This window comes from Petaurus breviceps, unplaced genomic scaffold, assembly GCF_028583685.1.
Source record: "Petaurus breviceps papuanus isolate PSGF00001 unplaced genomic scaffold, PetGlider_PUasm1.0 76, whole genome shotgun sequence".
Classification (NCBI taxonomy): Eukaryota; Metazoa; Chordata; class Mammalia; order Diprotodontia; family Petauridae; genus Petaurus; species Petaurus breviceps.
In genome coordinates this window covers 41,897,343-41,925,277 of record NW_027186473.1, presented here as the reverse complement: position 1 = coordinate 41,925,277, position 27,935 = coordinate 41,897,343, and the positions used below count along the sequence as shown (strand labels likewise).

The 27,935-nt window shown below is 34.3% G+C and overlaps 1 protein-coding gene across 3 annotated transcripts in view; it reads right to left on the bottom strand.

The window, feature by feature from the left end:
* The window catches only part of NAA15 (N-alpha-acetyltransferase 15, NatA auxiliary subunit), a 101,056-nt gene that overhangs the window by 28,059 nt on the left and 45,062 nt on the right, over window positions 1-27,935 (bottom strand). For 2 of the 3 annotated variants that reach the window (XM_069105396.1, XM_069105397.1), the window contains exons 2-9: window positions 24,700-24,784; window positions 15,312-15,416; window positions 14,424-14,581; window positions 13,318-13,452; window positions 12,889-13,042; window positions 7,407-7,526; window positions 7,027-7,122; window positions 3,332-3,438 (exon numbers count right to left, since the gene is read on the bottom strand). In XM_069105396.1, the coding sequence (XP_068961497.1) occupies window positions 3,332-3,438; window positions 7,027-7,122; window positions 7,407-7,526; window positions 12,889-13,042; window positions 13,318-13,452; window positions 14,424-14,581; window positions 15,312-15,416; window positions 24,700-24,784 (960 nt within the window). Of the gene's footprint in view, window positions 1-3,331; window positions 3,439-7,026; window positions 7,123-7,406; window positions 7,527-12,888; window positions 13,043-13,317; window positions 13,453-14,423; window positions 14,582-15,311; window positions 15,417-24,364; window positions 24,388-24,699; window positions 24,785-27,935 lie in introns of those variants that run through there. The other variant, XM_069105398.1, reaches the window with a different exon arrangement.

Below are 27,935 nucleotides of genomic sequence, written 5' to 3'. Positions count from 1 at the left end.
AAATGATTTCTAGAAAATTCATGGTTTTAAATTATAGAAATCTGTATTAGGAAAGTGAAAATTTGCTTTTAAGAACCTCAGCGATGGACAGGGTGAAAGGAGAGAGAACAGAATAAACTTGGGGGGGATAAGATGGAGGGGAAATATAGTTAGCAATAATAACCGTGAAAATAATTTTGAAGCAAGTTTCTTTGATAAAGGCCTCATTTCTCAAACATGGAGAAATGAACCAAGTTTATGAAAATAAGAGCCATTCCCCAAGTGATAAATGATCAAAAGATATGATCAGTTTTCAGATGAAGTAATCAAAGCTATCTATAGCCATATGACAAAATGCCCTAACTCGTTATTGATTGGAGAAATACAAATTAAAACAATTTTGGGGTACTACCTCATACCTATTAGATTAGCTAACAGGAAAAAAGGAAAATGACAAATGCTGAAGGGGATGTGGGAAAAATGAGACATTAATGCATTGCTAGTGGAGTTCAACCAATTGATCAACTGATTCAACTGTTCTGTAGAACAATTTGGAACTATGCCCAAAGGGCTATAAAACCATACATACATACCCTTTATCCCAAAAGAGATTAAAACAAAAAAGGAAAAGGACCTATATGTTACGAAAATATTTATACCAACTCTTTTCTGGTGGCAATGAATTAGAAATTGAGGAGATGTCCATCTCCAACTGAGAAATGGCTGAACAAGTTGTGGTATGTAATTATGATGGAATGCTATTATGCTATATGAAATGATGAACACAACACTCTTAGAAAAACATGGAAAGATATGAATTGGTTGACGAAAAGTGAAATGTACTCTGTACAAAGTAACAGCAATGTTGTAAGATGATCAGCTGTGAATGACTTATTCTCAGCAATAAAACAATTCAAAAGAACTCTGACGGACTTATGATGAAAAATTATATCCATCCCCAGAGAAGAACTGATGGCATCTGAATACAGATTGCAGGATACTTTTTTTTTTACTTTATTTTTCTTGAGTTTTTTAAAATCTGTTTTCTTTCACAACATGACCACTATGGATATGTTTTGAATGACTACACATGTATAACCTATATTGAATTGCTTGCCTTCTCAATGAGGAGGGGTTGAGGAGGGAGGAAGTAAGAGAATTTGGAATTCAAAATTTTAAAAATGAATGTTAAGAACTGTTTTTACGTGTAACTGGCGAAAAATAGAATATTAAATAAATTTTTAAAAAAAGAATATCATAGGCAGTGGCTGAAAAAGGAAATTTCTATGTTTATAATACAGTCAATAACAACTATAGTGAAATAAAGAGACCACTGGTATTCTGCAACATAAAGTTAATAAAACAATTAAAATGGAGTGAGAATAGGAAATACTTTTGTGTTCTACTTCATACTTTATATTGTGCTGTAAGAAAAAGTATTAATAATCTCTCCTGTCTTTGGGAGTACATTAATGCATGCATATACCTACACATATACCTAATAGAGAAAACATGACTTTCCTGTTTACAACAGTGGCATATGAATCCAAAACAGAGATAAAAAAAACCAAGAGAAACAGAAGAGAAGAGCAAAAAATATGAGGGGACTTAAGAATGTAAATTTAGATTTATTTCTCTTCTATCTTTGATGATGACCTCAAAGCAGTCATTTTTCAACCTTACATTCTGAAAAAGTAGACAGCAGTAAGATTAAGTAGGGGTAGGGAACCTGAAGCCTGGAAGCTACACATGGCCTTTAGGTCCTCAAGTGCAGACCTTTGACTAAATAAATCCAAAGTTCACAGAACAAATCCCCTTAATAAAAGGGGCCTAGAGGCTGCAGACTCCCCACCCCTGGATTAGTGGAGAGCCAAATAATGTTAATTAACAAAAAAATTAATTAAAAGGATGAAGCAACAATGAAACAAACTGAAATCCCATTTCCCCCCTGAGTGTCTTTTAAATATTAGACTTAAAAGTAATCTTAGAGGTCATCTACTCCAGCCACTGCACAAATCAATAATCTCATCTGAGAGATCCCCTAACAAATAGGCATCCATTTACTCTTTGTTTGGGAGGCATCTCATGACAGGGAACTCACTAACCAAATAACCCCCTAGTTCATTTTAAGGTTATGATCTACCTCTTCCTAACTTTCCCTTACTGGTACTGTAAGTCATGTCATCCTAGGCACAAGCAGGGCAATTCTAATTCCTCTTCCACGTGGTATCCCTTCAAAATACCTGAAGATACAACGTGTTTCATGAAAGTTTTTTCCTCTCTAAGCTAAATATTCTCCATTATATCAACTCCAGGTCCCTCACCATTTCAGTAACTATTCTCTGGCTGTACTTAGAACCATCAATGGATACAAATTTCCACATATTGACTGATCAAGGCAGTGTACAGAAGAACTACTATACTAGTTTACTTTGGATATCACAAATGCATTAATTCAGTTAATGACTGCATTAGTTCTTAGGCTTTCACACATAACAGTGTAGGCTCATATTGAGCTTGCAATCTACTAAATGCGATGGGTTCTTTTCATATGAATGTTTTCTAAATATCTAGTCAATATTTCACTGATTTTTTGGTCTCTTAAAATTCATCTTACTAATTTCATCCACTGTTAGACATCTTTCACATCCTGAGTCTAATTCATTCATAGTGGTAGGCAACTCTACCAGTTTTCCAACAATACCATAATTACCATTAAGCATGCCCTCTGTCCCTTCATTCAAATAAATGGAAATAGTGACTAGCACTGGATCAAGAGCAAAGACAATGCAATTTGACAGACATTCTTCCAATGCATAATTATTCTTTAATTGACATTCTTCAGATCTCATAAGTCAAACAAATCCAAACCCACCTAATCATACTATCATCCAACCCACATTTCTCCATTTATTCACAAATCTTGGTAGACTTCGTCAGGTGCATTGCTGACATGAAGACATACTGATGGGATTGTATTCTCTTGACCTACCAAACAGGGTACAAGAAATATCACTGACTTTTATTTTAGCCAATTTACTAAGAACAGTGTTTGGGAATTTTTTGGGAAAATCACTACCTAACTTTTTACACAAACAACTGGCTGATTATTCTATGGAGGGTATTAAGGATAGAAAATAAAAGTACATTATCTAGATTTTTCAGACAATAAGGAAGAAAATCCAACCTGGAAAAGGTCAAGATAAGTTTCATAATGCAACTGATAAGGATGTGGGAAATTAACTATACCAATAGCTTAAAAGAAATGATACTCATAAGAAAAAGCAGTTATCTGTATTTTTAATGTATACAAAATTTTCCGTGAGCATTTTAAAACTTATTTTTATCTTACCTTGTCTTTATCTTTGTATAATGATCTCAAAGTATTAAAAACTGGTGGGCAACCTTTACTGAAATTCATCCTTAGGAACTTATCCAAACATTCCTTAAACTTCTCACCTTAGGAAGAAAAAAAAAATTACCACAGGTTTTTTTTCCTACCAAGACATCACTTTTAGAACGTATACATTAGCTTCAGACAACTTTTGCATGGCTTAAGTGAAAAATTACATATAGGAAACGATATGCAAAAAAATGCTAAGTAACAGAAGGTGATAGATGTGGTGAGGACAAAACTACCTCATAAAAAGCTAACAGTATAAATTAACAGAAAGTGATTGCACTCAGACAACTGATTCTGAAATGACTTTTATCTGGAACCAATTAGACGACTGACTGGTCAAAGAAAATGCTAAAGTAAATACTACTTTGAAGAGAAAGGATAGAGATGAGAGTGTGTGAAATTATAGCGCCATGAATCAAACCTAGTAAAACAAGCTGTCACCTCCAAAAATGGGAAATGAACAAAAGTCAAGATAGTCATTCAATCAATGCTAAACAGTAACCACACAGTGAAGCCAAAAATGAAAAACAAAAACCTAGGACCTCCACTGATAAACAGTATCTCTTTGTCAAACAGAACAGTTCAAACATTAGCTTATATTTATAGGTTTTCAAAGATGTAAAATGTTAAAAAGCAAAGAACAATGTAGCAGGTAAGGACAGTAACAGAATGAAATTATAAATTCATTTGTAAAAGAAATTCTAAAAAGAGAAAAATAAGAGAGTATATATGAGCACTAATGTCTCAAAAAAAAAGATTAAAAAAAAACAGTTAAGATCAAAGAAAAACTAAGAAGAACTTGAATGGAAGATACACATAAGGCACATCATCCTAAGAAAGTTCACAAACAAAACTCAAAGAAGAAAAAAGGATATACAACAAAACTGAAGGTATTTTAAAAACAACCAGCATTCACTAGTGAAAAAAGAAGACTCAATCTCATTGTACTTTATCACCTCCATATGACAAGTGCTACATGAAAAAAATAAAAATCAAAGTTAAAATGATCAAGTCAGGAAGAATACTCTGGAATGGAGCAAGCAAGTGTATCTGAAAATGATTAATTTGTAAAGTACCTCAAATTCACAAAGCACTTACTAAGTGCTCTTTACATGTCAAGCACTGCACTACTTGCTGTTCTCGTATCCAAAGACAAAAACTCTGAAAATAGTTTCTACCCACAAGGAGTATACATTCTATCCTGAAGAGGGAAAGATTCCAAAAGAATATAAAAATATCTCACGTGATGATTTTAGGGGGGAAAAAAAGACAACCAAGATCATATAAACCTAATGTGTAATTAACATCTCTCCCAAACTGTTCAATTTTACCTATTAATAAACAGATAAAAAAATACTATAAACTTTACCAAAAAGTGACAATCTATTTCCTTTGGTCACACCTAATATATTTTCCAGCTTATCTGCTTATTAAAAAATGTTCTGCTTTGAGCATTTTAAAAATAGTGTTTTTCTACTATTCTCACTTTTAAATACTTCATATAAATCTTTTATGTGTACTTTTGTATGCTAAAGCATATGCTAAGGATATGATTATTTTTTATATTCTTACTGTACATTACAAAATCAATAGACTACACCTTTACAGTCATACAACTAAGATGTGAATGAATATAACGACTGTACTCTATTGATATTTAAAATAGCATCTGGCTTGCTTGGCAGAGCAAAAGTGCCTCCCTTTCTGATGGCTATCCTCTACAAAGAGTTATGACATCTAAACATGGAGATAATGTTCAAATCGATACCAATAAGTTTAACACGCTTTTATAAAGTCACTTACACTATGTGTAAGGCATTAGAGATATAAAGATAAAAAGCCAGCAGTCCCTGCCCTTGGGAAGCTTACAGTCTAAGAAGGGGATAAAAAACACATACACTGGTACTTAACTGTAAAGTAATTTTCTCTGAAGGCCAAAGAACTGGGCAAATCTGAAAGACTTCCTATGGAAGTCATATAATCCAGCTTTTAACTCCACCACTCTCTTCAACCTCTTCTTGGACAGTTTCTCCTCCTTTGGCTTTTAAAAACACAACTGTTTTCTTAGTTCTACTCCTAGCTTTTTGATCTTTCCTATTCAGCCTCTGCTCCCAAGGGATAAGTATGATATTCTCAATACTCTTATAATCTTTCCTTTGATCTTAATGGTTTTCCTGTCTTCAAGGATCATCTCAGACTATTCCTCAAATCAGATAACCTTAATCTCTCAAAAAACAAACAAACAAACAAACAAACAAAAAAACCCCCAAAACAAAACAACCAGTCCTGACCTGCAGTCAGTGAGACATAGCCATAAGAATGGACAAATCACATCTAGCACAATGAATAAGCAAAAGACATTTTATCCCCAAACCTCCCTTATTTTTGCTAACATGACTGCCCACCCAAGGTATTCAAACTTGGAGTTCTCTCTGACCCTTCCAGGTCCTTAAACCCCCATACCCAATCAATAGGTTTCACCAATCCTAGTATCATATCTCTTACTGATGTTTCACATCTACGTACTCAGCCTTTACCTGATCTCATTATAATAACATTAGAAATTAAGGCACATGATTGAAATGGCATGTTATTTCACCCTATAAAATGACAAATACAAAAAATAAGTAAAGGCTGAATTATCACTTGTTGGGCAGAAGTGATTCTTGAAAAGGTACAGGTTCCTTCTGAAGTCCCTTCTCTCTTGTCTGTGAGAGTCACAAAAAAGCAAGAGAGGAAAGTGGGTGAGGTGTGGGAAAAATGATGGTAGTAAGAAAGAAAGGAGAAGCCTTAATAAAACATTCAAAAATATACAAAAGATAGAAGAATGAGAAGGGGCCATAAACAAGCAAGGAAGCTTTGTTACTGCTATGTTTAATACTTTTCCAAAACTGTAGATAAAAGTTTCATATACAACCCTCTGTCTGTTCTTTATATATTGAAATGCTCATGTTTAATTTTAGTGCATAATAAAAGAAAAATTAAATTTGAGAGAAAGACTTGTCTGTCCAAACTATAAAAACTAAACGAATATTCAAATCATAACAAGCAGCTGGACAGACAGCCTATCAAATTAATGTGTATGTGCATGCATAAGCACTTGCACCTAGGACAAATGCAACTGGAGGAGGCAAGGGAAAATGCAAAGATAATGTAGATTACATATGAAAATTTATGCAGTAGTTTCAGTAATCCAAAACTCTTCACTGATGTAGAAAAAAGCATATCTCTTTTGACACAAACTTTCTCCTGGCAATGGTATACAGCTGCAAATATAGATTACCATGATCCTAGAAAAATCAGAATTATAGATAATCTAAAAGGAAATGAAAAACAGTGGCTGTAAAAAGACGGTAGCAACCTAATGCTATCAACAGCATATAAACTAGTACCTGTCAAGGATATGTAAGAAGGGAAAATAAGAGAACTAGCACACTAGGTAGGTGCTTTCTGGAGGAGAATCTACTCAATATGCCAGAGGCCTACAGTTTCTATTAGTAAACAAATTACCCAAACCAATGAAATTATACTCCATTAAAGTAAGCTTCATATACTCCCAAGGCTAAAAAAAGAGGTAAATAGTCAATCAGTAATAAATGTAAAACCATAACATCTTTTATTCCCTTGCAAAAATTATCACTTACCAGACAAAAAGTTGAGTGGCAGCCTCCTTGGCACTAATCCCCTAGGATACTTAGTCCAGGCTTCCTCGTAAATTTTTAGACGTTCTAACATATTAACTATAGAAAAAAAAATACTTTCGCATATAAAAATTATACAATACATTCATATATTATTCCCAGTGAAAAAATACATGTTCCCAAAACATTAAACTAAACTGATTCTTAATGTAACATAATTTCCAATATTTCTCGGCTACATGACAATCCCTGTTAGAAATTTGTAGACAGTTCGAAAGAATTTCTGCAATGCTAGACAGCACATTTCAGTAATTAATAAAAGATATTTTTAGCCAAGTCAGCTCTCACTCCATAGAGAATAGTAAAGAGTATTAAAACTTTACCTGGCTTGAGTGACTTTTCCAAGCCTTTGTAGTATGCCCAATTTTCAGGATTCCTCTCTTGTAAACCTCTATATACATCAGTAGCTTCTTCCAATCGGCACAGTTGTAACAGAAGTTCCCCTGAAAGTCAAAATTACTCAATGTATGAAGAATCAGCTTCCCTTTCAGTTGAACTTCTCCTTAAAGATCCTTACAAACAGGGCAGCTAGGTGGTGCAGTGAATAGAGCACCGGCCTTGGAGTCAGAAGGATGGGAGTTCAAATCCAGCCTCAGACTCTCACTTACTAGCTGTGTGACCTTGAGCAAGTCACTTAACCCTAACTGCCCTGCCTTCTCCCCTCCAAAAGGCAATAAATAAATAAATACACACACACACACAAATAAATAATAATAATACAAAAACAGATCATTACAAAAATACTAGGTTAATAAGCAGAGTTAACCCAGATTGGTCATGGGCCCCATCTCCCCAACTTTTCTTCAGGTTTCTTAAAGGCATTCTGTTGCTGTTTTTTTTTTTAATCTGTACAGCAAGAGCGACTTTTTCTGTCAAATAAAAATGAGAAACGCAGGGGAAAAAAAATTAGCAGAGCTAATAAATTTCCCATATAGCCACTGAAGGAGTAGAGACAATGAACTATCTCTTCCTCTTCTTTCCTTCCCCAGACCCCTCCCTTCATCCATTTGTCTCTTCTGTATCCTGAAAGGCCCATCTACGGAGGCACAAAAGATTAAGTATCCAATGACTGTTATTGGAAGCCTCTACTTTAACACTGACAAAGTTGCCAATTATTATTAATTGTTGCAGTAGTTTCTTTGAACTCATTCAGTAACAATTTTATGTGGGGGAAGGAGGGTTTCTTAAAAAAAAAAAAGATTGCTACAGCTGAATATAATAATCTTGAGTACAGTGTGACTCTAATCTTCCTAATCCTGAACATCAGACCTCTTAAGGTAGCCAAAGATTGTATTAGATTTATCAGTCACACTATATCTGCCACATCATGCTGCTGACTTATACTGAGCTTGGAGGCCACTAAAACCCCCAGATCTTTTTTCATCTGAAGAATTTCCCAGCCAGGAAACTTTATGTTGAGCCACTATGCATATTCTGTTGGAGGGAAAGATCAAAATGATCATGTCAATTGTACACATGGATTCACAGATCCCTCACTCTATGGTCCAGGGGTCTTTGGCCCACAAGTTAAAAATACTGGATTGGGTGGTCAGTAAGGATTTCTCATTATTCCTGATGCTCAAAGTTGTCTAAAGTAAAAAGGAGGCATTTTTGAACCAAGAAAGAATCTTCTGGAAGCTCATCATGCTTGTATTTAGGGGAGTAGTGAGATTATAGGATCCTAGTATAGGGCTAGAGAGCATCTCGATGTTTATAAAATCCAACAATAATTTTATAGAGGAAAAAACTGAGGTTAGAAGCAAAATGACTTGCCTACAGGACTAAGTCATCCATCTTTAACCACTAGCCCTTTAATGAAGCTACTGGCACATTTTTTTTCTGAATACCCTACCTTTCTCACTTACACTGAGGTGTGATTTTCTGATTCTAGTTAGTAAACAGTCCCCATTTACAGCAAGGAGGAATGGAGACTAAAATCCCTTATAATTTTCTTCATTGAGGGGCGGCCAGGTAGCACAGCGAGTAAGAGCACCGGCTCCAGTGTTGAGAACACCTGGAGATCGAATCCCGGGCTCAGACACTTAGCACCCACCCAGAAACACCTGGCCGTGTAACCTTGAGCAAGTTACTTAACCCCAATTGCTTAGGGGCAGCCAGGTGGCTCAGCGAGTAAGAGCATCGGCTCCAGTGTCGGGATGACCTGGATCAAATCCGGGCTCAGATACTCAGCACCACACCCAGAAATAATAACTGGCCGTGTAACCTTGAGCAAGTTACTTAACCCCAATTGCTTTAAAAAAATAATAATAATAATAATAATTTTCTTCATTGTTGCTTGTAAAGAATCAAATATTTGTAAAATGAAAAATTAAACTCTACATTTAAAGTACACTTTTCACTTAAAAGTCCTTAAGCAATAATAACACCATAAATTAATAATGGTCATTTCAAGGATTTAATAAGTGAATAAGAGTAGCTATTTCTATAATTGCTTCACATAAGAACTACTTCACAAACATTACCTCATTTAATCTTCACTAACATTTCTGTGCAGTAGATTGGGCTGGTATTATTAACCTTAATTTTACGGTCTAGCAAAATGCTGTTCAAAGAAGTTACACAATGCACTGGTTTAAAGTCAAGTGTCCTATCTCTCACCCAGTGCTCTTTTCCATAATCTGAGATATCCTCAGCCAATCTCTGTATAGGATACACTGAACTGAGGAACCGGAAACTGTGCTTTCTACCCCATGTCTTCCTGAAGAGTGCCTTGACCCTCTACTTAAGGCCCATTTCATTAGTATCAACTATAAAAGCACCAAGCCCCCACAATACCAGCTCTAAAAACACTAAAGAGAGAAAAGTCTAGTTATCAACCCATTTTAAAAAATACATATTTTTGGGGGAGGGGGGAGGATTATTTCCATTTTTATATGATACTGGAATTAACTGTTCAATAGAATGTGTTGTTATCCTATCTGGTTCTAAGAAAGACAGGTTACAGATTCAAGATATAGAATAAGACATCCAATTTTAGATATAGTCAACACAGGAATTTGTTTTGCTTGACTATGCATCATTGTTACAAGGACTTTTTCTTTTCTTCTCAAGTTGGGAGTGGGGGATGGGAAAGAAAAGTAATCGAGGCATCTTTTTTTTTAATGCAGAAAAGATATCAGAAGGAAGGCCAGAAAGTAACACAGCAAAGCATGATAGTTTTTAAAGCTATATGTTGAATTTATTATACAGACTTTATATATAGAAAAGCAAGATGTTCATAAATCTGCATTTCATATACACATCTCTTTGTCTACTGTGGTAGGGAAGTACCTGTTTAATCTGATATTTAAGTGCAGAATAAAAATAAATTTTAAATCATTATTTCTAAAACTCTGTATTTTTAAAATTAAATTCCTTTTTAAAATTATTTAGTAATTATTTATCCTTGCTACCTCTCTTCCCCAGATTCCACTAAAAATAAAGAAAAATTAGCAGCAATTAAAACAATTAGTTACTTATTAAAAATAGCTATCTTAATCAGTGGAACAGACAAGGACATACTGAAGTAAACAAACTTAGTGGTCTAGAGTTTGATAAACCCAAAGACTCCTAGTTCCTGGGGTAAAAACTCACTATGTGTTACTTAACCCCAATTGCCCTCCAAAAGGCAAAAAAAAATAAAAAAAAATAAACAAACCTAAAAACTTCACTATGTGACAAAAACTGCTGAGAAAATTAGAAAGCATTCTGGCAGAAATTAAGTTTAGACAAATATTTCACACCATGTATTAAAAGAAGCTCCTGACAGATACATGACCAAGATATAAAAGGTCACATTATGAACAAATTAGATGAATACGGAAGAAATTATCTTTCTAACCTATGGATAGGGAAAAGCTCATGGCCAATCAAGAGACAAGATTACTGAAGATAAAATGCACAATTTTGATCATAAAAAATAGTAGGAACAAATCCAATCCAAATAAAGTAAGAAGGGAAACTGTTAACTGGGATAAAAATTTTGGCACCAAGTTTCTCTGATAAAAGTTCTCATTTCTAAGATATGCAAGGAACTGATTAGAATTTATAAGAATGATAAATTTGTTTTAAAAAATAGGTTCTATTCCTCACTTGATAAATAATAGTTGTATTTTTAACAGAAATGGGTGTTATATTTTGTCAAAAATTTTTTTCATCTATTGACATAACCATTATTTTATTTTTTATTGTTACGGACTTAGTCAATTATGCTTATGGCTTTTTAAAATATTAAACCAACCCCACAATCCAACCCGGTGATAGTGTGTAATCTTTGTAATATGTTGCTGTAGCCTTTTTTATTTAGTACTTTATTTTAAGTATTTGTATCAATATATTTTAAGAATAGTTTGACTTTCCCTGGTTCAGGAATCAAGACTATGCTTATATCATAGAAAAAATCTGATAGCATCCTACTTTAGTGAAATGTTTATATAATATTGGAAATAATTGTTCTTTATTGTTAGATAGAATTCACTTACAAATCTATCTAGTCTTGAGAGGTGATGGACTTAAGATGCAGAATAAGACAGTTTCAGATATAGCCAATGTAGGAATTTGCTTTTCTTAACTATACATATATGTTAAAAGGGTTTTGTTTTTTCTTCCTTTTTTTTTCTCCCCAATAGGGGAGGGGGCAAAGAGGGGAGGGAGAAAAGAAAGAAGAAATAAAGAAAAAGAAAAGAGTATCCTGAGATACCATATCACACCTATCAGATTGACTAACATGACAAAAAAGGAAAATGGTAAATGCTAGAAGATGTGCGAAAACTGGAACTCTAATAATGCATTGCTGGTGAAGTTGTGAATTAATCCAACCATTCTGGAGAGCAATTTGGAACTATGCCCAAAGGGCTACAAAACCGTGCATACTCCTTGACCCAGCAATACTACTTCTAGGTCTGCATCCCAAAGAGATCATGAAAACAGGAAAAGGACCCACATGTACAAAAATATTTATAGTAGCTCTCTTTGTGGTGGCAAAGAATGGGAAATTAAGGGGATATCCTTAGCCTTCCTCAGCAATGCAAGGTTCTAAGACAACTTCAAGAGACTAACTATGAAAAAATGCTCTCTCAACCCAGAGAAAGAACTTTGGAGTCTGAATGCAGATGGAAACATACTATGTGCTCTCCTTTTCTTTTGTTGTTTTGTTTCTTCTTTCTTGTGTTTCCACTCATTGTTACATCACGACTAATGTGAAAATATGTTTAATACGAATGCACAAGTAGAGCCTATATATCAAACTGCATGCTGTCTTGGAGGGGAGGGAAGGCAGGGTGGGGAAGAAAATTCAAAACTCAAAATCTTATAGAAGTGAATATTAAAAACTTTAAAAAAAATTTTTTTAAAGAAGAGTATCATTAAGGTATTATTTCTAAAATAAGAAGTAAAGAGGAGGGAAGCAAGCCCAGAAAGCAGCAGAGCTTTGAAAACTAAAAGTTGAATGTGTTAAAACTACTGTACATTAGAGAGATTTATAGTTTCATATATAATCCTTTCTGTTTAATATGTATATGGAAATGTCCATATTATTTGATGTTTAAGCTCAGAATAATATTTGTTTTAAACAGTCATTTACAAACCTTTCAGTTGATAGTGCAGTATATAAAAAGTAGGTGAAAAATTTAAGTGATTTTACTTAATAAACTACTTACTTGCAAAATCCAGAACATTAATTTTCCTATCATTAAAAAACCAACTAAATAAATTATATATAACTGTCATCAACCATAAATTAACCTCTTTTAGCTCCCTTCTAGCTACAATTAAATGCTAAAGGAAATGATATTTTGAAGAGATTACCTTTGGTTTCTTCAACAGCAAGCTTGTCACATATCTGTTTTTCATAGGTGCCAAGGTGTTCCAAAGCTTCTCTATAGAGTCCTGCTTCTCGCAGGACTTGATTTTGATACAAAAGGAGCTCACTATATTCATAATCCACTTTATCAGGAGATGTCTGCAGAATGCGAATATTAACATTTTATCATTTTGTGTATCAGAAAGTTCCATATCCAAAAATGTGTAGGAAAAAAGGATAAGACTTTATTCTACTAACATAACTGTCAACAGCTGAAGGTCACCTTTATGTCACAATGAGACATCTAGAACTACTTTAAGAATTCAATTCTTAAAGTGGTTAAATCTACACAGTACTTAAGAAGTTGATAAAATTCTAGATGCAAAAACAAAATTTCAATGCCAGGGTAATAAAATTTTATCCCCAATTATTACCTGCTGTGTTTTCCTAAACTCTTCTAAAATCTTTGCTGCCATTTCATAGTCTTCTAATAAATGGTATGCTATAGCATAGCCAATCCAGGAGGCTCTTTGTGCAGGTCGAAGCTGAAGTAATTGATACCTCGTTTCCTGAAAAACAATTTTACCAATATTTTTCCTGTTGTTATCTCATTACTTAAATGTACTATACTATATGCTATATTCAGTTAAAATTTGCAGCAAATACACTAAGGGGAAAACAAAAGGCAAGCAGCAAGGAGTCAAACAGTATCCAATAAGAGAATAACCATGATTCGGGAGCTGTAAAAGAGGTAAAGGAAAAGAAACATTTAAGAACTACATAAAATATCCAGACTACATTAATAATTTTTTTGAAGATGCACTCTCACTAAAATTTTAAAAAAAAAATCAAAATACACAAATAGTTTCACACAAAATAGAATATTTTATCTTGATTCCTATATCCAACCCTTCTCAATAAAGAGGTAAAATGGTCAAAGTTCATGTCAATGGAAATACATGCAAGAAACTAGTTTCCAAAAAATACTTCTGGAGGTTCATAGCAAATGGATAATTTATTTAAACACTGAAGAAATGAACCTAAGGTAAATCAGAAGGGAGTAATATACAGGTTTCAATGTACTATCAAAAATATTTGAATATAGTAATTTCATCATAAGAATTATGAAAAGTTTAGCTTTGAGACTTGAATCACTGAGATCAACTTGCCAATGAAAAGAATTTTAAAATTACAAAAAGTGTAGGAAATAAAAGCAATATATATATATATATATATATATATATATATATACTGTCAACAAATCGATGACAGTACTGTCAATTTGGTACTTTTGAGACCATATATACAATCAATTTTCATGTAACTGATCAGGTGCAGCCTTTTGAAGTAATACAAATTAGCATTTAACATCAAAATATTTACTATGGTTGGATAAACCCAGCTGATAAAGCAAGGAGAGCAAAATAAAAAAGAATTCAAATTCTCTTCCACAGAAAATAACTAACAATTAATTACAATAAGAGTAGTATTATTTGCCCTTAAAAATAAACACTCTACACTTACTTTTCTGTATACTTACCCTATAACCCTCAAGGTCCCTCATCTGAATCTGTAATAAAGAGAGGTCCCTTAAGATCTGAAGATTGTCTTTATCCCACTTTAGTGCATTTCTATAACACTTGATAGCTTCATCATACTTCTTGTCTGACCTTTGCAGAAGACCATAAACGTGCCAACCTAAAGGAATTAGTTAAGGCCACTACAGAACTTAAAAGTGAAAAGAGGACATTCAAAAACTGTACTTTGTATTTTTCCTATTTTACAGATTGAAGAAACGGAGGCTAAGTAAAGTTTTAAATGCCTTTCTTGTGATCACACAATAAGTGTCTGAGGAAGGATTCAAATCCAGGTATTATCTTACTTTAAGCCCAGTGCTCTTTCCATTACATTATGCTGTATAAATCCATTAGTCAAATAGCTGTGTTTGCAATGATAAGAATGACCCTAATGTGGCAATGATAAATCAATTAGGTTAAGTCAATAATAAAGTAAAATCTACTTAACACTTATTATAAAACAAATGTGTTTTATGTCTTTTATGCATCCAACAATATGAAACACAAAGGTAGTTTGACTAGTAGAAATATGACATTTTCACTTCCTTCCTCATTCCTTTACAAAATTCAGTATTTTTCTTTTATCTAGTACCTATATATAATAAATATAATATGAACAAATATAAAAATTCTATCTACTGATCACAAATAAGCATAATGATCAACATAATGACATCTTTGATTCAGTGTGGAGAATTTTCAAATCTACTATAAAGAATGGCAAAAATGTATACACCTATAATTTTTTTTTACTTTTATAGAGCAGAAATGGAGACAAATGGAGGAGCTAATACTACTACATGACTGAAGACGTGAGATTTCCTCATTAAAGCCCATATCATAAAGGATACACACATGGCTTTTCAAATCGTTTCTTAAGCCTCTACGAACCAGCTCATATGCCTCTTCTTTCTTTCCCAAGCAGTTCAAGGTTAGTCCCTTCATGGCCAGAGTTTCTAAAGAAAGAAGACCAAATGAGGATGAAAAAAAAATTTAAGCCAACACAGCCAAAGTCAACTGTGAGAGCACTCAGGGATTGATGTGCAATGAATCAAAAGGAGGGGAAGATACTAAAGTTGCAGGGGAAAGGAACAGGACTCAAACCATGTTACTACTACAAAAAAGGTGACCAAGAAAATATTAACAATTACCAAATCACATATCTACATTCCTATCTACAGAAACTCTTTATTGAGTGAGCTATACATAAATCAAGGGTTCCCTTAATGAAGCTATTAGTAGGGAACAAGCAGGCTTTTATACAAGTGATATTCAAAAATAGAGCAATAACCATATCATTACCATTTCACAACTGGTTGAAAAATGAGAATAATATAGGATCCCACTGGGCTTACTATTTGCTGATGATGAAAAAAAATTTTGATTTAGTAGAGGAAAAGACTGACTTTAAAACTCTCACCCAAATCATTGAAGCTTCTTTGAAATACATGACATTAATAACTGATCAAAAATCTCCTGAACATAAACAGCAGGAGAGTGAGAAAATTTAGCAATGAAAGGTTGTGTGATTGCCACCATGGGTGAGAAGGTATCAATCTATTGCAGAGTTCAAGCTGAAGAGATTTTTTGTGTGGATGGTGAGATCCTCCAGATGCCACTGTTCATAGATGACAATGTGTTCGTTGCATGAAAACCTTGAAACAAACCCTTCTGAGCATCCTGGAAAAGAAATCTAAAACCACTAAAAAGAGTTTTGTCTGACTATCCACACACATAAGATTAAGTGGATAAAGAATATCTATTGCCCAGATTATGACATAATTTAGACTGAAATCTATAGAGTTTGTCCATCAATATGTATGAGACAGACAATATTGATGGGTTGAGTTGGGCCTGGAACTGGACAGGAGAAGAATGAAATGACTTAACATAGGAAAATTACAAAGTTCCCTCAATGATTCAACTTTCCCATGGAAACAAATGCCCATTTAAAAAATATTGATAGTATAATACTGCTGCTATATGGCATCCAGACATGCAATACAACATTCTCCAAAGAATTAGAAATCAATGCTATACAGAACTCAATGGCAGATGTGTATGATGGGTTTGAGCAGGCAGCAACATATAATCAACAAAGAACTTAAAATAAGAATAGGACTAAAATATACCATCAAGGAAATCTACAATAGGAAGAGAAGACAGGCTATCAAGGGCAAGCAATGAAAAGAGGATATCCAGAGTGACCCACTGGTACCTTGATGTCTGAAGAAAGCTAGGAATACTTTCACCTCCTGTGATGAACTTACAGAAGGACATGGACAAGAAGAGCACAAGGTAGTTAGGCATGGAGGGGCTGTGATCTGCATCCCTGGAGGAACTCACAGATCTACTTGAACATGAGAGACTCGAGTACAGGCTATCTTGAAAGTCTTAGCGCAGTTTTAAGCTTTAGAGGCTTAAGACTTCTGGGACATCCTGTGTATAAAGTACAAATGACAAATGCTAAAATTTAAGACTGTGTTCAGGAGACAGGGGGAAAATATCAGGTGCATGCAGAATTGAAATCTAAATGCAAAGGAAAGTAATAAATATGATTTTAGTTAGGTAGAAACAGAATTCAATTGGTACATGGTAAGAGAATCACCGATACAGAGGTAGCCCTCTGTTCCATATAGTCCAATTCCCATTTTACAGATAGGAAAACTGAGTCTGAGAGAGGTTAACTGGCTTTTAACAACCTATGTAGAAGACTCAAGAGATGGGATTTGAACCCAGGTCCTCTGACCCAGTTCTCTTTACAAAGCACTACATGCCTCCTGATGTGGATTATAGAGTCTATACCAATAGCATGGAGGCCAACGACTTAGAAAACCACAAATTATGGGGCGGCTAGGTGGCTCAGTGAGTAAAGCGCTGGCCCTGGAGTCAGGAGGATCCAAATTCGGTTCTGGCCTCAGACACTTAACACCCACACAAAAAAACTAGCCATGTAACCTTGGGCAAGTTACTTAACCCCAATTGCCCTCCAAAAGGCAAAAAATAAACCCCCAAATTATCAATGCTGTATTGCATTTTTAATTTTTTTTTGTCACACTTTTCCCAATTACATTTTAATCTAGTTTAGAGCAATGGGAACTTGTACCTGCAAGTTTGACACCTCTGGTTTATACAGACAACAAGCATTTATTAAATACCATATATGGTAATATTATCTACTGTTATAAGACCGTGTAATCTCACATTATTACTATGACTGGGGTCCATGTCACAAAACCACTCTACATATGAAACTTCTTTATGAGGCCCCATGGCATGTCAGCAACTTAAATTCTGAAAAGTATCTAGGATCAGCTTATCTTAACATATAATTTGGCTCCACAGTCAATGTTATGCTGATATCCTAATGAAGTGTGGTTCAGGGATCCTGGGTCCTCAATACTCTTTCAGGGTGTCTACATGGTCAAAACTCATTTCATAATAATAATAAGATATTTTAATTTCTAGTGTGGTATCTTTCAGTAGATATAACCCACATAAAAGTTCTAGCATCTAGAAGGGGATGGTCCTCAATAATTTCTAAGAGTGTAATGATGTTCTAGGACCAAAAAGTTTAAAAACTACTGTCCTAATGTGAAGAATTACATATAAAATTGTCTTTAAATGTGTGTATACTAGCTCATAGCTGAATCTTACTTGAACTCAATACAATTCAACAAATATTTATTGAAAGTGTCTAAGTACAAAGTACTCTTTAGGCAGTAGGGACACAAGGGGTCATCATCTGGCCTCTGATAGATGGAGAACCCACTTTGACTAAAAATTAATCACCCCACAGCCAAGCTAACATCTTGATGCCAAGCCACTTCCTTCTAGATAGTTCCAATGGTTAGCAAGTTATTCCACATAATAAACCTAAACACATTCATTCCACCCTCTGGGGACAAAGAGAACAAGTCTAATATCTTCTCAATAAGACTTTAAAAATATCTGGTTTTTGTTATTATCAGGACTCCCCAATTTCATCAAAGGATCACTTTATGAAAAGACCTCTTAGTATCCTGGGTGGCTTTCCTCTGGTGTTCTTCAGCTTACCAATGTCCTTAACTGTGGTGCCCCAAACTAAAAACAACACTCCACATGAGGCTGGATAAGGGCAGAGAATAGATGTTCATACACTTATTCTTGGAAGCTATGCCTCCCTTATTGCAGGTCTGAGGCTGCATTAGCTTTTTGGCTGCTACATCACTCTTGTGACTCATATTGAGATTGTAGTCCACTCAAAATCCTAGATTATTTTCAGATATCACCTCTCTTCCCATTTTATAATGTAAAATTAATTTTCTGAGCCCAAGTATAAAACCTAGCATTATAAATAAATAAAACCTTAGCATATAAAACCTAAGCATTAACTTTAATGACTTTCATTTTTGTATATTCTGCCTGATAGGTTAGCCCACCAATATATACCTATATGAATCTCTGTGTATATAAAACATACTTATGCATATACAGTTGTACATTAATAATGTGCACTGGAAAACAAATTTTAAAAGGAGATGATGAAATAAAGAAATTTTAACTTTATTAACAGCAAATTTGGAAAATAATAAAGCAACCTGTTTTACAGCAATTTTAATGTGTGGTTTTAAAATTGTTTCTTTGAATTCTTTATTTTAGTGGCTGTCAAAACAGGGAGAGGCACACTAAAATCTACCAACAAAATCAAGGTTTTTGTTGAAGTTCAGGGAGTAAATTTCTATCTTCTTTGAGGTAAATAAGTTATTCTTGCCAAACAATTAGAAAGCACAGCATTTTTCTATTTTTAATAAATGGGCTCAAAATCCATTCAAACTCTTCACTTGAAAGATTTTAAAATAGGCTAGAAAACTCAGAGTTGTTTTTTTAAGTGTGCAGATACAAACTTTTAAAAAATTTTGACAGGTGAAACATTCACATTATTTTTTGTAATAAAGCTTTATTTTCAAATATCTTATGGCTTCAAACCATAATTAGTCACTATCTCAAGACACAGTATTCATTTAAGGCAAGTTTTATTGTTAATGATAATGGGGGAAAAAAGGAAAGAAAAAGACAATTGTTGTCAAGGCTGTGGGAGCACAAGAACAATGATGCACAGTTGGTGGAATTATGAATTGGTACACACATTCTGGAAAGCAATTTGAAACCATGACCAAAAAAGTCACTGAAATGTGTACATGCCTTTTGAGTAAGCAATGGCATTACTAGTCTTATAAAAGAGATCAAAGACAAAAAGGATATATATACAAAAATATTTATAATTATATTCCTTTGTTATTAGAATTTTAGTTAGGTAGAAATAGAATTAAATTGGTGCATGCCCATCAACTACCCTAGGTTCCCAAAGTGGTAGATACTGCTTCCTGGGAAGCATTGGAATGATGGGGGGGGGGGGAGAGTGGCTTAACATCCTCAGGTACAATTGGGAGACACTGAATAAAAATAAGGGGGCAATGGAAACATAAGGAAAGATAAGAAAATTTTGAAAAACTTCATACATGTTTCATTTGTTGTCTAACAAGGTTGCAATGATACATTATTTTCCAAATAAACATACAAAATCCAAGTTATAACAGATTAGTGGTCAAGTCCTCTGACAGGTCTTAAAAAACAAGTGTTAGATAGGGGCAGCTAGGTGGCGCAGTGAATAGAGCACCGACCCTGGAGTCAGGAGGACCTGAGTTCAAATTTGACCTCAGACACTTAACACAAAAACTAGCAGTGTGACCTTGGGCAAGTCCCTTAACCACAATTGCCCTTCCCCCCAAAAACAAAAAACACAAGCAAGTGTTGGCAGGCTGTAGGGAAGTCCAGCATGCATCAGCAGGAATATTTGCATGTAACGACTTGTTTACAATATAACACTATTCGGTTACATAACACAATATTACATCATCAAAATTTCAATGCAGGAGCCCCCCCTCAATTTACAAATTAAATTTAAGGTATCATTTAAAAAACTTATTTTATATATTTTTTGAAATTATGCAAATTAAAAAAAAACCATTAAAGGGCTAAGGAAAGTAGAAAGGGGTTAAGTAACTTGCTCAAGGTTACATGGCCAGTTATTTCTGGGTGTGGTGCTGAGTGTTTGAGCCCGGGATTTGATCTCCAGGTCATCCCAACACTGGAGCCGGTGCTCTTACTTGCTGAGCCACCTGGCCACCCCTAAGCAATTGGGGTTAAGTAACTTGCTCAAGGTTACACGGCCAGGTGTTTCTGGGTGGGTGGTGGAAAGTAGATTTCTAGGGGGTGCTGTGTAATTTTTTTTTTTTTTTTGGTTTTTTGGAGGAGGGAAGGCAGGGCAATTGGAGTTAAGTGACTTGCCCAAGGTCACATGGCTAGTTAAGTGTTAAGCAACTGAAGCCAAATTTGAACTCAGATCCTCCTGACTCCAGGGCTGGTGCTCTATTCACTGTGTCACCTAACTGCCCCTTCTGAGTAATTTTTTTAAAGGGGTGGTAGGCCAAATAAGTTTGGGAACCTTCTTAAACTGTGGGCCAGGGCCCCATATGGGGTCTCAAGTACAAAAAGTTTAAGAAACCCTGAACTAGAGAATGGCTGAACAAATGATGATATGAATGTGATGGAATATTATTGCAACATAAGAAATGAGGAAAGGGACCATTTCAGAGAAATCTAGGAAGAACTGTATAAACTGATGCAGAATGAAATGAACAGAAAGAGAACAGTTTATCTTGTAATAATTGTAACAATACAATTAATACAATACAATAATGGTAACAATTGTAACAGTCTCATAAAGACAAACTACTTTGACAGACATAAGAACTCTGATCAATGCAGTCAGTGATCTACTCTGATTCCAGAGGATCAATGAGGAAGCATGCTACCTGCTCCTGAAAGAGAGGTAATGGATCCAAGGTTTTTCAGACACTGCCAATGTGGGAATTTGTTTTGCTTAATTATACATATGTTAAAAAGGTATTTATTTCCCTCCTTATCCTTTCCTTTTAATAGAAGAAATGAGGAGAAAAGAGAATAGGGTAGCCCCCCCCAAAGAAAAGGGAAAAGAGGGGAATGATAGTATATGATCTATATGAATTGAGGCAAAATGAAATAAGGAGAATCAAGAAAACAATATACACAGTAAATTACAAGAATGCAAAGAACAACACACCATAAAATCAAAAGTAAATGTAATGAAATTATAAAGATAAAGTGAGACTCAAAGGAAGAGATGAGAAAACACCCCCCAAAACACCAACCCTTTCAAAGAGGTCCACAGGTGTTACATATCACACGTTTTCAGACTTTTTCAAAGTACTGCTCAACTGTGCTTTTTTAAATAACCTCTCCAAAAAAATTCTATTTGGCATATGGGAATGGCTCTCTGGAAGGGGCAAAGCGAGGAATAAGTGGGATATATTGTAGTGAAATAGAAAATGTTATTAAAAACTTATTTTTTTAAAAAAAGGAAAAGAAAATCAGACCGCTTTGCAGATTTTCATATTATATTTTAAAAGAAAAACTGTTAACATGTATAAAATCCTTTCTTTGTTTTACTATGCATATGGAAATGCCTACTTAATTTCATGTCAAAGTTCAGAAAAAGAAATATGCACATAAAACTTCTCTCCCTTATTTTTACCTATTCTTTTTCTTCTTAATAAGGTGCATCTGTCTAGTCAGTCAATCATGTTTTTATCCCAGGAAGTCTCAGTCATGTAAAAGTCTCCTCTTTTCACCAGGACCTCTATTTCCTCTTGCCTACTGCCCAAATTTGGGGTATATGTATATAGATATTTAGGGCTAGGGGTTTTACCACTGGCTCCTTTTCTTGAGTTCTACCTCCTGTAAACTTCTATGTCTCTCAACTACTATTCTACCCTCATTATAACTATACTCTAAAGTAACTGATGGAGGGGTTCACCTAAACAATCTCCTTCCTATCTAACCTTTTTCATCTAAAAACCTTTTGATCAGATTTGCAAGATACTCAGCAACTACATCCTTACCAGCCTTTGTTAGATATATTCTGTGTTTGGTCAAAAATCTATTATCCCCATATTAAGCCATGGTCTAAATTCCGTTTTCAGATACCACCTTTTTAGCCAGATGTTCTATCAATCCCAGATCAATTTTTCTCTTTAGGATCTCTTACCTTCAGTTGGTAACAGTAAGGAAACTACATCTGCCTCCATAATTTATAATAGGGCAGCCTCCCCCCACCAAAAAGAAAGAGAAAAGAGGGAAATTGTGGTACATAATCTATAGGAACTGATGCAAAATCAAAAAAACAAAACACATAGTAATTACAATGTAAAGAATACACACACACACAAATCAAAAGTAAATATAATGTAATTAATAAAGACCAAGCCCTCACAACCTTTGATAATAAATACTTTTTATGTTTCTTCTGAAATTATCTTATGTGCCTGCATTAATCACCACAAGTGGAGAGCTGTTTGTTTTGACATATATTAGAAGGTTCTCTTTTGCTGGATACATGTCCAGGGAATACAATAAACTTATCAACTGCAGTTATCGGGTCAACAAATAACTTCCTCAGTATCCCTAAGCAAGGAATTAACTATTTTTCTTCCTCCTCTGGCCATTATTGTATGTTCTTTCACCTAATAACATTTCCACTCTATAAGCTCTTAAATGGTCAAGTCTCCCTTTTACCACCTCAGAATCCTTCTTTCCTTGCATTTAAGCTTAGATCATATATTACCTTTAGGAACATGTCTTTGCCCCTAACATCCTGGAGGTAGAGAAGTAAATGAGGTATTTTTACCTTTTCCTCCAGAAAGGAGATCAGCCTACACTTGGAACTCAGATAAAGAGTCTCCATATTGATTGAGATTTTCAGGCTTGGTTAGTTATTTATTTTTTAAATGGCTTGTGCGTGTTAACACATTATTACCTTATAATAACTTAATAACTTCACTCAGCTTCTTTCCCTTGGTCTCAAAAACTCCCCAGCTACATTCCTGCTGTGTAGGTAAAGAAGCAGAAGCAGGAAAGCAATGGCAACAGCACTACAGACAGAAAAGCACAGAAAAGGGAAACTGAATGCTTTCTAATATGCCCAAGTCTGCTCTCAGAGAAGAGCTGAGAAAATGTACTTCCCTCAACTCTCTGTAGAACCAGGGAAATAAAGGTAAGAAATACTGCATATGCTGTCAGATACAAAAGAAATATCAACTAGTTTTGCCAAACAACTTTTTTCTCTCCTTTTTGCAATCTTTCTTACAAGCAATGGTTCTCTGGATCAGGAAAGAGGAGGGGATACATTCATGAATGAAGGTAATATAAAAAGCAAAAAGTATCAATAACAAAATTAACAAGCTTCATATATATTAAATAAACTTCCCTTTTGATGTGAAATTATCAAAAGTTGTCATTTGAGGCGAACTTCCCTTTTGATGTGCAATTATCAAAAGTTGTCATTTGAGGTCTGCTATTTAAATTCAGCCAAAAGGAAAAAAAATTTTTATAAGGGCAAAATTTCAAACCAAACCCAGCATATTTTTCTGAGTCTGAGAATAATAATGTTACTCCTCACCAAAATATTAAACCAAGTGAGTTCCAAAATAAAAAGATTTAAATATGAAATAGTCTAGAAGATGCAAAATAATTTCTGTGTTCTGATGATTTCACTTGGTAAAAATAAAAGTATGGAAGTAAGGGGGCAATAATTGACAAGATCTTTCTTAGCAAGGAAGGTGAAGAATTTGAGGATTAATGGCAGGAATAGTCCATCTGATACAAGTGAAAACAAAAGAAGCATAAAAGCTACAAGATTATTCTACCAAATAAATTAGATGTTAAAAGAAAATTCTGGATATCTACATCTTTGGCAGAAAATAACACTGGTCTAACCAATATAGTTTCACAACAACACTATTAATAAATTATAACCAAGGCCCACCTTAAATTGCAGGATGGTGACTGTTTCCTCTGACTGTCCCTAGCCAATGGGAAGGTAGATTGACGAAGTCACACAATGGCAGCAAAGAAGGCAGAGAATTACTAAATGAGGCAATATTCCTGAGTCAGATTTTCATAAATCTATAATACTGGATGGATAAAACAAATTCATTCCCTAATTCTGCCAATTCTAAGTTTAAATTCTGCTAAGTGAAGTATGTTGCTGAACAGTAATAACTACTTATTACCTAAAAATATATTACTTTAAATAAGTTTATAACTGTAACACAAAACAGCTATTATCCAGAATTTAAAAAAATATATATTTAAACTCACCTCCATGCTCTGCAAATTTGGGATTTGAGAGGATTTGTTTACAAAACTTCAATCCATTTCTGTATTGTTTGTGTTCATAGCATCTCTGTTAATAAAAAAAATTAGAAAATAAGTTTAGCAGTAATTACACAATACTCAATGCCATACCAAACTACTAAATGGTTATTTTATAAAAATGGAGAAAAAAACTAATATAATTCATTTGGTATTTATATATATCAAGGGAAATAAGGGGGGGGGGGGGAGTGGGAAGTAAAAGGTCTAGTAGTACCAGAGAAAACAAACTATATCACCAAGCAGTAATTATCAAACAACATGGTACTGATTAAAAAATAGAAGTTTTGTCAGCGGGACAGATTGAAATAAAAAACAAAGTAGCAAAGTATTCAATAAATGTAAGGACTTCCATTATTGGAGGGAGGACTTTACTGTTTAAAAACTACTGGGAAAACTGTAAAGCTTCTTGAAGAAACTAGTTTTAGAACCAGTATTTCATACACTGTATCTATCACACAATAGGTTTCAAATAGATACATGACCTACATATAAAAGGTCATATAATAAATTAGAGAAGTAAGGTAGGTGGTACCTTCTACAACTATGGATGATAGAACATTTCTTGACTGAAGAAAAAATAGACATTACAGGAAAAAAACAGATAATTTCGAATACATAAAATTAAAGTTTTTGCATAAGCAAAATAACTTCTGTTTGAACTAGAAAGCAAACAATCAGGCAAGGGCAAAAATCTTTACAGACAATCTCTCTGAAAGATATCTGGTATCTAAAGTTTCTAAACGACTGATTCCAATACATAAAAGAACTAGTCATTCTCCACAAATGGCAAGATGTGAACAAGTAATTCTCAAAACACTGTAAGGCTCTATCTCACACCCATCATACTGAAAAAGATAACAAAATAGCAAAATTATAATTGTTGGAAGTGTGAGCTCAAGAAGCTTACATTTTTTGAAGAGGAAATATATACAGCAATAAATAAAGGCCAAGTAATTTTGGGAATGTGAGGAAAGGGCATTACGAACAGGTGTGTGTGGGGGGTATCCTTAAGCTACTAAATAATACAATACAACTGTAACAATGTTACTATAACTCACATGTATGAAAATATGTATAGTAGCATTTTGTTACTATAGCAAAGAACTGGGGAAAAAATGGAAAGCCCATCAACTGGGGAATGGTTGAGCAAATTTAACATATCTGAATACAATGGAATTGTATGATAAAAAAATGAGAAAGGGAATGGATTCAGAAAATCGTGGAAAAACTTGCATGAACTGGTACAAAAAGACATTGGTAGAACCATAACAATTTAGACAATAGCTACAACAGTTTTAGGAAAAACAATTTTTCAACAGTAAAGAACTCTGATCAATGTGTTAACAACAAAAGTACGCTACCAACCTCTTGAGTGAGGTGATAAGACTAAAATTAGAGAATGAGACATTTTCAGACATAGCAAATATATTAATTTATTTTGCTTGAATAAAACTGTTTGCTACAAGAAAAGGTATGGTGGTGGTGGTAGTAGTGAGGGTAGGCAAAGGAAGGAAGGAAGGAGGGAGACCATTAATGAAATAGTTTTAAAATGCATAGAAGAAAGTAAGAAGAGCCAAGTTTTAGGAGTTTTGGAACTACCATGTTAAATTTGTTATACATACTAAAAATCCAAATGTCTATAATAAAGATTCAGTTTTGTACATAATTCCATTTTTCCCGTTTCTTATATCTTGAAATGATCATATTTGTTGCTGTTTGCCAAGTTCATGGGATGTTTTATAATAATCAATAAACAGCAAAACCGGAATACAAAGTTCATAAAGAACAAAAATAGGTTAATTTGGCATTGTGAAGAATTTAATACACTTTTAAAAACTGTAAATAAGAGGAAGTTCAGTTTCTCATTCAATCTTGTTTATTCTTTGTGCCCTGAAATGTTTACATTTGTTACGCATACAATATTTGTAGCAGAGGGAAAGAATAAGCATATTAGTGAGTAGCAAAGAGAAGAACTGGGCTATTAATGTGCCATAGGTGTAAAAAATTCAGTGGTGTCAAAAAGCAAGAGAAGTTAATAGACAGCCCTTCTCTGATGTGAACGCTAGCTGACATAACAGAAGACTGGTTTTGCAAAAAAAAATCTTTAAAACTTTGGCTTACTTCTAAAACAAATAGCAAAGATACGTTAGGAACTGTATACAAAAAATTAAAATCATCTAGAAGTTATATGCTAGTATGAAGTTATGTTAGGAAATCCCAATGAACACCAACATCTGAAAAAGCTTCCTTGGAGTAAAACATTGCTGAGTGCCCTTAGAAATCACATTTCCTCTAGATCCTTCCCACTCCACAGAACTGCCAAGGTGATTTTCCTAAAGCATACATACCCTATTACAAGAAATCATGAATGAAAATTGTCCAGATTTAGAACAAAAGGGGAAAATAAAGATTAAGAGAATTCAATGAGGAAAATTCTAGGAATGCCACAGCCCAAATGCAGTTTCTGTATCATAGAAAAGAAAAATACTACAAATAGCTGTAAAGAGTTCAAATAATAAAGAATGATACCTTCTACTATAAATGAGTGGAGATACTGAAATGCTATATTCCAAAAGGCAAGCGATATAAACCTACAACCAAGAATAACTTACCCTGCAAGGCTGTGTATAATCTTAGAGTTTGGAAAAAAATGACCTTTAATGGAACAGAAAATTTCTTTCAAGCATTCCTGAAGGCCAGTTTTGGCTCTTTTGTTTACAAGAGTCAAGAGAAACTTGTAAAGGCAAATTTATTTGAGCAATTGGAAGTGGCTGTATAATGATGAAGAGTCAAGTCAATATCCTAATAGGAGAAGAATAAAAACCAAGTATCCCTTCAGTACTCTGATGTCTTCAAAAGGTATTGGGGGGAGTTAAATAAGAAAAACAGAACCTGAAAGTGAACTCATTTTCTTCTGGGGGTTTAAAGAGGTAAATGGCCCCGGAGAGTAAAAGGAATAAACTAGAAAAGAAAAGGAAAAAAATTATCAGGGTACCCAAGAAGTCTATAGGAAAAAGAGGAAGGGGGCAGCTAGGTGGTGCAGTGAATAGAGCACCGGCCCTGCAGTCAGGAGGACCTGAGTTCAAATCTGGCCTCAGACACTTAACAAACACACACACACACACAGAAACCTAGCCATGTGACCTTGGGCAAGTCATTTAACCCCAATTGCCCTCCCC